This window comes from Rhinoraja longicauda, chromosome 2, assembly GCF_053455715.1.
Source record: "Rhinoraja longicauda isolate Sanriku21f chromosome 2, sRhiLon1.1, whole genome shotgun sequence".
NCBI classification, from domain to species: domain Eukaryota; kingdom Metazoa; phylum Chordata; class Chondrichthyes; order Rajiformes; family Arhynchobatidae; genus Rhinoraja; species Rhinoraja longicauda.
Genome location: NC_135954.1, coordinates 60,784,718 through 60,797,870, shown reverse-complemented (window position 1 = coordinate 60,797,870; position 13,153 = coordinate 60,784,718). Strand labels below are relative to the sequence as shown.

The 13,153-nt window shown below is 40.9% G+C and overlaps 1 protein-coding gene across 1 annotated transcript in view; it reads right to left on the bottom strand.

The window, feature by feature from the left end:
* Positions 1-13,153, bottom strand: part of slc6a20 (solute carrier family 6 member 20) — a 51,516-nt gene that overhangs the window by 24,371 nt on the left and 13,992 nt on the right. The window contains exons 5-7 of the mRNA XM_078428158.1: positions 12,019-12,246; positions 7,828-7,938; positions 5,928-6,169 (exon numbers count right to left, since the gene is read on the bottom strand). Coding sequence (XP_078284284.1) covers positions 5,928-6,169; positions 7,828-7,938; positions 12,019-12,246 — 581 coding nt within the window. The remainder of the gene's footprint in view (positions 1-5,927; positions 6,170-7,827; positions 7,939-12,018; positions 12,247-13,153) is intronic.

Genomic DNA, 13,153 nt, shown 5'->3' with positions numbered 1-13,153 from the left:
AATCAAGGTTGATCAATTACATTGGAATATACATTGTGGTTCTTCCCCCAGGCCTTCATACTTAACATGAATATTCCTTATTATTTCTCCATCAGGGAGGGAAGCTGATATGATTATTTGTTCACCTATTACCTGCCACACTTTGTCCTGCCCCTCCTTACTTACAAATCCCACCCCCGCTCACACCCTCATTACAATCAGTCTGAAGGAGGTTCCCGACTTGAAATGGCAATTCCTTGTTTCTACTCAACTGATATTAAACTCAGATTTATGAACAAATGTTGTGGAGTTTGACAAAAAGCCATATAATATCTCGTGGAATGTTCAAGAGATGGGTCAAATCTTTGGATTCTGTGATGGGTTTCAATACCTTTGGTTTTGTCTTCAAGTTGCAACTGTTCAATACACTCAAAATATGCTCATTTGCCTTGAGTCTTTCCATTTTAATCAGTAGAATATAAGACCGAGCGCAAAGCATCCAACAGCTATGTTTTGCCCTCAGATTCTCTTTCCAATGCAAATAGACAAAGAGCATTCTTAGAGGGCCAGGATATAATTTGAACCCCTTGGAATATGGATGACACAGGAAAGGTGCTATTTTCATTTCTATTCCTAACTCCTTGAGAGGACAATAATGTAGTTTGATATCAAGGTCACAATTGGACCATAGCAGTTTGACATGACAGATTCCTTTCTCTCCCCGCCATCAGTGAACATTTTGGGTTTTTATGTTATTGTTAGAGATTACAAATTGGGTGTGCTGGATTATAGAACACTACAACTCCAAGTAGGTCATTTGACCCTTGAGTCTGTGATGACTTCTCAGCCCGTCCAGGTCCCTGCATTTACTCATGTTTTAGGTTTTTATCCAGTTCCTTCTTGAAAGCCATTAGTGAATCTGTTTCCAATGCACTATGAGGAAACAACTTCTAAGACCTAACCAGTTATTTTTTTCCTGTAATGGTATTTGGATATGACTTTTCTTCGTACATATCCACCCCTCTGTCCTGAAGCAACCTAAATGTGGACACTTATGCAGTTGTAAGGAACTGAGCCAAGGCACTTCAATGCAATACTATCAAACAAAAATAGTCACAAGATCATGCAAGAAAATATTAGGACAGATAATTAAAACCTTGGTTAAAGAACATCCCAGAGGAGACAAGAGGGTGAACTGTAAATAGACATGATTTGGAATTTGCCCTCATTTATGTCACCTTGCCCTTTGTGTTATGTGTATAAACAAAATAGTATTGTCAACAGGCAAAAGATAGAAGACTGACATAAGCCAGTTTGGAATTGATGTTTCCTTTTATCTAGTGGAATCTTCTGGAGTAAGCTCAGATGAACAAAATCACAATATTGTAGCAGAGGAAACAATTCAGCCCAAGGATCTATATGGTGTTTTCTTCGGGCAATATAATTAAGCCCATTCCCCTGTTTAGTTAGTTTATAGATACAGCATGGAAACAGGTTCTTCAGCCAGAGTCCACGCTTGTTCTATGTTATCCCACCTTCCCATCCACTCTCTACGCATCAGGGGCAGTTTTACAAAGGTCAATGAACCTACAAAGCGGCATGTCTTTGGGATGTGGGGGAAAACCAGAGCACCCACGGAGGAGACCCACGTGGTCACAGGGCAAACGTGCAAACTCAATAACAACAGCACCCGAGATCAGGATTGAACTCAGGTTGCTGCCACTGTGGGATATAGTGGGACCTGGGTCTCTGGCGCTGTGTATTTTTCACAACAGTGCAATTTATATTAGATATTCTCAACACAGTAAAAATTAACCCTTTTTCAAAGGGTGCATTTTCTTCATTCCTCATTAAAGCTCATTCTAGTTTCTATTGAAAGTCACTTGGTTCAACAGAATTAAAATGCCTATATTCTAATCAGTTTAATTGACTTGAATATCCATTGCAATTATTTTATATTTTATCTCACATAGCTGTTAAAAACAAAATAATCTTATGTTTCTTAAGACAGTCAATTCATTGATTGCTATTAAACTACAAAGGTAATACTTAAAAAGAACAATGTAAGAAAGACACAAAGTGCTGGAGTAATTCAGTTGGTCAGGCAGCATCTCTTCAGACTGAGAAGGGTCCCGACACGAAACATTGTCTATCAATGTTCTCCAGAGATGTTGCCTGCCCCGCTGAATCATTTCAGCACTTTGTGTCTTTTTTGTAAACCAGCATTTGCAGTTCCTCGATTCTCTCTTTCAAAACAATAAATGTGCACAATAAATGACTCAAAGAGCAGCCTTCTTCCTATTTGTTTTTTGCAAGTGGCTGACATGGACAAGATGCTAATTATTGGCTGTGCGAAGAGTCTCGGGGGCTTTGTCCTGATGCCATTTTTGTGACCTGCTTGTTATAAAAGAACTGACATATGTTTAAGTAAGGATAATGTGGAGTTAGGATCGTGTGTGGATTAGATGTAATAAATGGATTTTTTTGTAAATTTAAAAAGCTGTAACTTTGGATGGTTGATGCAATAAGAGAAGTTCTCTTGAACTTCTACACGTGTACAGTAGAGAGCACATTGACTTAGTTGCATCACGGCCTGGTTGGTAACTCAAACGCCCAGGAACGAAGATGAATGCAAAAAGTGCAGAACACTGCTCAATTTATCACAGGTACTGACCTCCCCACCATTGAAGGGATCAACAGGAGTCGCTGCCTCAAAAAGGCAGCCTGCATCATCAGAGACCCACACCACCCTGGCCACACACTCATTTCACTCTTGTCATCGGGAAGAAGGTACAGGATCCTGAAAACTGTAACATCCAGGAGCCGATTCTTCCCTATAACCATCAGGCAATTCAACACTACAACCTCCAAATAAACTCTCAACTACATAGACATGGGGGCACTTTTTTTGGCTTTGCACTATTGCTGTTTTTAAAAATATATATACTGAACTTTTTTGTTATCTATTCTGGTGTTTACAGAGTACTATGTTTGTACATCTGTTGTGCTACTACAAGTCAGAATTTCATTGTTCTGTTTCAGGACATATGACAATAAAACCGATACCTACCCCCACTCCCTCCCCAACTCACCACTTCACACCTACTTACAGCCAGACTCCAGTCTGCAAAGACTGGGCCCCCTCCACTACCCACCCCCTCCTAGCTACCCAACATCATTCAGGCCACTTCTCCATCACAAACAAGAGAAATTGCGGAGGTGGAGAGGCTATTCAGAAGACAGAAAAGCCGGAAATCTCCAAGACCGGACAATGTTTCCCCCTCTACCCTCAAGCTCTGTGCCGAACAATTGGCACCAGTCCACACAGACATTTTCAACCAGTCCCTGCAAACTTGCACTGTCCCTGCCTGCTTCAAAGTCTCCACTATTGTCCCTGTACCCAAAATGATAAGGATTACTGGTCTTAATGACCATAGGCCTGTCGCACTGACCACTGTAATCATGAAGCCCCTTGAAAGTCTTGGGTCTTTCTGAAAAATATCACAAACCCCCTTCTGGACCCTCTGCAGTTTGCACACCGGGACAATAGGTCAGTGGGTGACACAGTCAACCTAGGCCTGTACTTCATCCTCCAGTATCTAGACTGCCAGGGCACCTATGCAAGGATTTTGTTTGTGGACTTTAGCTCTGCATTAAATACCATCGTGCCAGAGCTACTACACTCCAAAATTTCCCAGTTGACTGTGCTTGAACTTCTCTGTCAGTGGATCACCAATTTCCTAACAGACAGGAAGCAGCATGTGAGGCTGGGAAAGTACATCTCAGACCCAAAGACCCTCAACAAAGGAGCACCGGAAGGCTGCGTACTCTCCCCTCTCCTTTACTCTCTCTACACCAATGACTGCACCTCCACAGACTCCTCTGTTAAGCTTCTCAGGTTTGCAGATGACACAACCCTGATTGGACTGATCCAGGATGGGGAGGAATCTGCCTACAGACAGAGAGTGACACAGCTGGCGTCCTGGTGCCTTTGCAACAACCTGGAGCTTAAAACAGTGGAATTGATGGTAGACTCTAGGAGAGCTCCCATCCCCTCCCCCCACTGACCATCAACAACACCATAGTCACATCTGTGGAGTCATTTAAGTTGCTTGGAGCCATCATCTCCAAGGACCTTAAATGGGGGGCCACCATCGACTCCACAGTCAAAAAGGCCCAACAGAGGATGTACTTCCTGCAGCAGCTGAGAAAACACAATCTGCCACAGGCAATGATGGTCCAATTCTATACTGCCATCGTAGAGTCAGTCCTCACCTTCTCCATCATGGTCTGGTTTGGCTCAGCCACCAAGCACAACATCCGGAGGCTGCAGCGCATTGTTCGATCGGCTGAGAAGGTTGTTGGCTGCAGCCTTCCCCTTATTGACGAACTGTAAACTGCAAGGGCCAGGATGCGAGTGTGTAAGATCATCTCTGACCCCTCTCACCCTGGCCACAAACTCTTTGAAGCACTTCTCTCTGGAAGGCGACTCTGGACTGTCAAAGCCACCACAGCTAGACATAAAAACAGCTTTTTTCCATGAGCAATAGCTCTACTCAACAACCAAAAGTCTGCAGCCTCCTTTTGCTCTGGTATTTTATTTCATTCACATGTTTAAACTATAATGTTTTATTCTTAATGTTTAATGTTTTATGTTTTATTCATAATTGTTTACTGTACATTGTTTATTTACTAATTGTTTACCGCAAGTACTTAATTGTTACGTGCGAGCAAGCACCAAGGCAAATTCCTTGTATGTTTACATACTTGGCTAATAACATTTATTCAAATTCAAACACTCATGGCCCACATTTCCATAGGTGTTACAAAGAACAATGAGTAATGTGATTCTATTATATTTTTCACTGTGAGAGCTCACTGCATAAGCTCTCTATTGGAATGGAATGTCAGGCTTGCTGCCTGCATGGCTCAGGAGAACCAGTCTAATATTGGAGCAGTATATTAAAAAACATGGGTTAACCTGCTCTTCAGAAGGTTGAAAATGTGACCTTTGGTTCTGGAGTTTATTCTCCAGAAGGGAGATTTAAAAATATATATTCTTAAACCAACACTGGCCTAAGCAGCCTTTGTCTCCAGTGATGGGTAGAGATGTAGTGATTGCTGTCTTAACCAAATTAGTTTTCTTTCACTAAGGCAACAACTTGTCAATGAAGGCTTGAAATATTGGGATCAAATCACCATGATTTTCAATGCCTGCATTTCCAGGTAACTTTTGTATTCACAGAGTAAAATTCCTAGGCGTTATAGTTTGCAAACCTCCGATATAAAGGACACAAAAAGCTGGAGTAACTAATGGGTCAAACAGCATGTCTGGCGAACATGGATAGGTGATGTTCGTGGTCAGGACCCTTCTTCAGGCTCAAGTGCTACTTGACCCGTTGAGTTACCCCAGCACTTGTGTCCTTTTGTGTAAACCAGCATCTGCAGTTCCTGGTTTCTAAATATTATTAACGAACCTTATTGCGTGTATTTTATATGTTTGGGAAAAAATGTATTGCATCAAACAATTACATTTTAATTTAGTTTCATTTAATAAGCTAGGCAATTTTTAGTATTTATTATCACTCCAAACTGACAGCTGAGATCTTTCTGATGGTTTAGCAAGAAGGTGTTGTGCTGGGGAAGAGAGAGCGAAAATCTATCTGCCCTTGTTGCTACCACCTATTCCATCCAGACTAGCTGACACATAGGTAAAGTATTACTGCTACTTACAGTGAAAGTGGTTTCTTTCTATTACTCCTGTACAGCAAGGAAGGAAAGATAGTGAGAACGTTTTAAGGAAACGATGTTGAGAAAGTGTACAGCACACTTCAAGATGATGAAAAAGTAAGAAAATGTCGGAGAAGAAAATAAATGAAGCTTTGAAAAAGAATGAGAGAGAAGGAACTAGTGCAAGAATTGAGATTCTCCCCATATAATACTCTTACCTTTCGACACAGCTTTCATAATTAAATGTAGCTTTGAAACCATATATGGCAAAAGTGACAACGCTGGCAAATATTGATGTCAGACTGTTAACTAAAGCAATGATTACTGCTTGTTTCTCACAGTTGTTGTTTCTCTGATTGAAACTGGCAAATGCAATCAGGCTCCCAAATCCCAGGCCGAGAGAGTAGAAGATCTGTGTGGCTGCATCAATCCAGGACTTTGGGTCCATCAGGTGCTCAATCTGAGAATGAAGTGTAGTGAGGTTCAGTGAGTGGAACACATCATAACATGAGCGCACACTAAAGAAAACAAGTTGAACTTTAAAGGTTACCTTGGAAACCAATAGTTTAAAGAAAAAATAAGCAGAAAATATTAACATTAATCTTAACTGGCATAATTTTAATAAGTTAACCAAAAGCAAGAATAATCAGACCCTAAAATGGAAAGAGAAATGGAAAAGGAACAGATGCTCCTTTGGTTGTGTTGCTCCAGTGAACCAGTTTGATTCTGACCTCCTGTGCTGTCTTTGTGGAGTTTACACCTTCTCTCTGTGACTCTGCACATTTTCCTCCACATCCTAAAGACGAGTTTGTTGTTAGGATAATCGGCCATTATATGTTATGGTGTTGGAGAGTGACAAAAGAATTGGGAGGATTAATGAGCATGTTTGAGAAAATAGGTTATAGGGAAATAAGTAAGGTAAGAAAAATCAGATTGCTGTGGGAGCAAGTATAGACTCAGTGAGCCAAATGGTCTTATTCGATGTTGCACAGACAAGAAAAATGAAGAAACACGACCCAAGAAAAATGAGTATCAAAAGACTCAAAAAAAGCACAAGGAAAACTTAGTTTCATCTAGGCCTTGCAGAAAGCTTGATGACTTTATGAACCTTTGTTGCACTCCCTCTGACACAAATGTATCCTTATTTAGGCAGGTAGACTGGACCTGTACACAATATTCCAGCATCAGGGGCGTTCATATTTTCAGTGACACGTCTTTATCTTTGCACTTAAAACCTCATGCAATAAATGCTATAATGCAAGGAAGTCGAAGTGCATAAAACTAAAAGAGAAAGCATATAATATTGCAAAGATTAGCGGGAAGCTGGAAGACTGGGAAGCTTTCAATAGCCAACTAAAATAAACTAAAAAGGCAATAAGTGGAGAAAAGGTGAAACATGAAGGTAGACTTGTCAATAATATAAAAGAGGATACCAAAAGTTTCTTCAGATACGTAAAGAGTGAAAGGGAGGCACGAGTGGCCATTGGACCACAGGAAAATGACACTTGAGAGGTAGTAATAGGTAAGTCTTAACAGTGGAAGACACCAGCAACATGCCAGAAATTCAAGAGAGTCAGGGTGCAGAAGTTAGTGGAGTTGCTATTACCAAGGAGAAGGTGCTTGGGAAGCTGAAAGGTCTGAAATTGGATAAGTCACCTGGAGCAGATGAAGTACACCTCAGGGTTCTGAAAGAGGTAGCTTTAAAGATTGTGGAGGCATTAGTGGTGATCTTTCAGGAATCACTAGGGTCAGGAGTGATCCCAGAGGATTGGAAAACCGCAAATGTACTCCATTGTTCAAGAAGGGAGCGAAGCAAAAGAGGGTCTGAAGAAGGGTCTCGACCTGAAACGTTACCCATTCCTCTCCAGAGATGCTGCCTGTCCCACTGAATTACTCTAGCTTTTTATGTCTATCTAGGGGAAATTAAACACCGGTTAGCCTGACTTCAGTGGTTGGTAAGATTTTAGAGTTCATTATTAAAGGTGAGGTTTCCGAGTACTTGAAAGCACATGATAAAATTGGCTAAAGTCAGCATGGTTTTGTGAAAGGGAGATCATGCCTGACGAACCTGTTGCAACATTAAATTAATTCATTTTCAAAGATTCTAAAAGATTTTACCTTTGGAGTGAACATGTATTTGATTCCACTTGTTGCTCCATGTAGCGTCACTCCTCGGATTAGATATATCAACAGCACTGCGTATGGAAAGCAGGCAGTCACATAGACCACCTGTACAAAGGAGTAGTGCATTAAAACAGTCATTCATCAATCATTTAGGAGTTGTATTTACCACTGTCTGTTACAAAATGGTTTAACCTTCCATTATTCCATTCTTCATAGAATCCAGGGATGTGAGTGGGGAAATAATAAGGAAGGGCACTGCTGGCAAGGTGGTCAAATAAACATTTGGATAGCCATGAGTTTCCAACCAGTACACACCATGAGCCCCCTCATACACTGTATTGCTCAATTTTGTAACTTCACATTTTAGATGAAATCTGTTATTATTCATGCAAATTACATTAACTTGTTGTGGTTTTATGATTTATATTTATTAAAGACATTTCAGAGAATGATAATATTCATAAACTGGTAACATGAAATAAGAAGGCTTATTTAATGCAGTATTATTTCTGGGTTAGAATAATAGATGTCAGCTAAAGAATACATTGGAATCTTTGCAGTTAAAAGTAACAAAGATTACAGATGATGGTTTCAGCAGCAGATGAGCTCATGTTGAGACACAGATATGACAGAGATGGAAGTAAGCATTTTTAGTGATGGGGTGGAAAGAAGGTCCAAAACTCACAGTTCCTATATTACACTGAACCTTTGAACAGTTTGATGTATTTCAGACAATTAACAAGAAGAAGGTTGGTAGTAGAGGGTCAAAGATTATGACAGTGACTAAAGATAATGATAACAAATTTCTCAATATTTAGTTGGAAGAAATTTATGGGTCATCCAGCACTGAACAAGCAAATTATAGGTGGTGCAGTGGATATCAAGTTATTTTTATTGACGAGTCAATTTGACTCAAATGTTGGATATCGAGGGTTGTATTTTATTTATGCTGCCTGAGGACTTGTGACATGATGGTGGAAGATGGGGTTGGCCGATTATCCTGTCAATGTTCCCTTCCACCTCCTCACTAAAGGGAAATTCACCGCCTGATATTTTAACAATACCATGGCAGTGGTTTGGGGATTGAGTGGGAGAAGGCAAGAACTTAAACCTGATCAATTTGTTGTGGTATGTTTCAAACATCATCATAACCACCAGTTTATGAGTAATGGTAGATTGTGATGTCTTAAGGAGTTTGCTGATTGCAATTGAGGGACATGGGGGAAACTGGGTAAAAAAAAACATTTCATCCTTTCTCCCGGGAGGAATTGAAATTCAATTAAAAATATATAAATAATTGTTAATATGCCCTTTATTCTCTTTGGTGTTGCTGCTATGATATTTATTCACTGTGAAGGGCCTTCACTTCATGGGGCAGAGGCTCTGCAAATGTCTCTTTAAAAAACAAGATCCAGTCTATAGAACTGTTGCACTCAGGGCAGGGATAAAAGCAATGCAACCAACCTGCCAAGATTGTCATGGAGACTCTAGGAATTAAACAATAATCTCACAAAGGTTTGAAAATTGTTGTCACTGTTCGTTTGCTTCACAACTTTGATTATAAAGATATTGGGCAGGAGGACAATACCCTAACAAACAGCTAAAGAGTTTTTCCTTTGAAAAACCTATGCATGTGTTCATTCAGAAATTTTGAGGCAAACCAACAGAATGGACACATATTATTCATATATGAGATATACTCACTACAAGACTAATATTACCTATCTCTGAAAGTCCTTGAGGAGTAGGTGTTGAATTCCCTCCGGAAACTATTGTGTATTGCATGGTAAAGTTATCCCTCTCAACAATGATTTTGATGCAGTATCAGTGAAGAAATGATTATCTACTCACAGGTCAGGCTGGTGTCTAATTGGTTGGGAATTTGTATCTGATGGCATTCCATTATACAGGTTAACCCCAAGATATGTCAGAAATGTGGACGCTAACTAGTTACCACGTAACAAAATATCCCTGCAGCCCCGCAGCATCTGTCACCTCCATGTGGGTGGTCTCACCCTGCTGCCTTGTCCTTTCTCGTGATGGAGATTAGAGATTTAAAAGATGTTGGTGAACTAACCAAAATGAGTCTGCAATACATTTTGTAGGTGGAACATATTAATAGACAATAGGTGCAGGAGTAGGCCATTCGGCCCTTCGAGCCAGCACCGTCATTCAATGTGATCATGGCTGATCATTCACAATCAGTACCCCGTTCCTGCCTTCTCCCCATACCCCCTGACTCCGCTATCTTTAAGAGCTCTATCCAGCTCTCTCTTGAAAGCATCCAGAGAATTGTCCTCCACTGCCTTCTGAGGCAGAGAATTCCACAGATTTACAGTTCTCTGACTGAAAACATTTTTCCTCATCTCCGTTCTAAATGGCCTACCCCTTATTGTTAAACTGTGGCCCCTGGTTCTGGACTCCCCCAACATTGGGAACATGTTTCCTGCCTCTAATGTGTCCAATCCCTTAATAATCGTATATGTTTCAATAAGATCCCCTCTTGTCCTTTTAAATTCCAGTGTATACAAGCCTAGTCGCTCCAGTCTTTCAACATATGACAGTCCCGCCATTCCGGGAATTAAACTAGTGAACCAACGTTGCACACAATCAATAACAAGAATATCCTTCCTTAAATTTGGAGACCAAAACTGCACACAGTACTCCAGGTGCAGTCTCACCAGGGTCCTGTACAACTGCAGAAGGACCTCTTTGCTCCTATACTCAACTCCTCTTGTCATAAAGGCCAACATTCCATTAGCTTTCTTCACTGCCTGCTGTACCTGCATGCTAACTTTATGTGAGTGATAAACAAGGACACCTAGATCTCTTTGTACGTCCCTATTTCCTAACTTGACACCATTCAGATAATAATCTGCCTTCCTGTTCTTTCTACCAAAATGGATAACCTCACATTTATCCACACTAAACTGCATCACTCACACAACCTGTCCAAGTCACCCTGCATCCACATAGCATCCTCCTCACAGTTCACACTGCCACCCAGCTTTGTGTCATCCACAAATTTGTTAATGTTACTTTTAATCCCTTCATCTAAGTCATTAATATATATTGTAAATAGCTGCGGTCCCAGCACCAAGTCTTGCGGTACCCCACTAGTCACTACCTGCCATTCTGAAAGGGACCCGTTAATCCCTAGTCTGTTTCCTGTCTGCCAACCAATTTTCTATCCATGTCAGCACCCTACTACCCCCAATACCATGTGCTCTAATCTTGCCCACTAATCTCCTATGTGGGACTTTATCAAAGGGTTTCTGAAAGTCCAGGTACACTACATCCACTGGCTCTCCATTGTCCATTTTCTAGTTACATCTTCAAAAATTCCAGAAGATTAGTCAAGCGTGATTTCCCCTTCGTAAATCCATGCTGACTCGTAACGATCCTGTTACCGCTATCCAAATGTTCCGCAATTTCTTCTTTTATAATTGACTCCAGCATCTTCCCCACCACTGATGTCAGGCTAACTGGTCTATAATTTCCCGTTTTCTCTCTCCCTCCTTTCTTAAAAAGTGGGATAACATTAGCTACCCTCCAATCCACAGGAACTGATCCTGAATCTATAGAACATTGGAAAAAGATCACCAAGGTGTCCACGATTTCTAGACTCACTTACTTGAGTACCCTGGGATGCAGACCACCAGGCCCTGGGGATTTATCAGCCTTCAGTCCCATCAGCCTACCCAACACCCAATATCATGATCGCAGTGTGAAAATGATGGTAGCAATAAATATTTTAAATAGAGGATAGATTGTTAATCAAGTAGCTTCCTATTTCTAGTTCCTATTTCTAAGATGATGCCAAGACCTTTTGAGTAGTTGAGGAGCTGAACATACATATAAGCTGTGGGTATCAACAACTCTCCTGATTTGGCACCTATGACCTCTGACTTGAGTCAAAAGCTTGGACGTTTTACTCATCGCAGGGTGTGTGGCTGGTTTGTTTAAGTGTCTGGTCAGATTTCCATTTGGGGAATTTGAAGAGGATATCAACAATGAAAGCATTGGAAAATAAAATGCTTGGTGGGGTGAGAATTTAATTGAAGAATCAACTTGATAAAAAAAGGATCATTTTTTGCTACATTCTTGCAGGTTTACAGAATGAGAGAAATACTTTAAATATTCCAAATTTGCCTATCAGAGCACAAACAAATCAGCAATAGTTACCTTTCCAGTAGATTCAGTTCCTCGAAGTATGCAGATATAGACAAAAAGCCATGAAAGTACAAGGCACAGAATCATACCCCAGTGGATATGACCAGTATCATCAATTGTTGGAGAGATATTTAATGTATTTCTGTACCAGAAATATTCAGTGGGGGAGCTTTTTGCACATTCCTCAATCAATGCAGTCTTGTTTTGGTTTACTGGGCAGCTGGCCCATGGTATGGGACTCTGCAAAATGGAGAAATAAGTGTCAAATTCTAATTTTTAACTCAAATGAATGAACAAGTAACATAAGCAAAGTAAGTTCCCTGGACTTTCATTCCTTTGATTCATAGCTGTGCTTTTTAATTTGCTATTATTGGAAAGAAAGCATCTATCCATCACAGATCGCTCAGCGCGAGGGAGCAGAGAACCCCCCCCCCCCCCGCCCGATGCAGAAGCTGGATCACCTCAACGAGGAAGGCCCACCGCCGGCTACGGGAGTCAAGATCGTCCCGTCAACGGAAGGTTAGAGGCCCCCAACCGCTGGAGGACAAAGAAGGTTGAACCTTTTTTCGCCTTCCATCACAGTGAGGAATGTGAAGGAGTCACTGTGGTGGATGTTCACATTAAAATGTATTTTGTGTGTCCTGTTGCTTTTTATTGTTATGACTGTATGGCAAATGAAGTTCCTCGTATGTTGCCAAACATACTTGCCCAATAAAGTATTATTGTGATTGTGTTTGATAATAAAATAATAATTAGATTCAAGATTCAATTTATTGTCACATGTACCAATTAAGGTACAGTGAAATTTGAGTTACCATACAGTCATACTACGTAAAAAGCAACAAGACACAGCCATATCAAATAAAATTTAACATAAACATCAACCTCAGCGGATTCCACTTCCTCACTGTGATGGAAGGTAAAGTTCAATCATCTTCCTCTTTGTTCAACCGTGGTCGGGGCTGTTGAACCATCCGCAGTCGCCGCTGCCGACTGTCCAAGCCCTCGCATTGGGATGATCGAAACTCCGGCGTCAGGGATGATCGAAATTCCGGCGTCGGGACGGATTGAAACACTCTCCGTAGCATTGGAGCTCCCGAGTCGGCCTCTTCTTACCAGAGACTGCAGGCTTCACGATGTTAAAGTC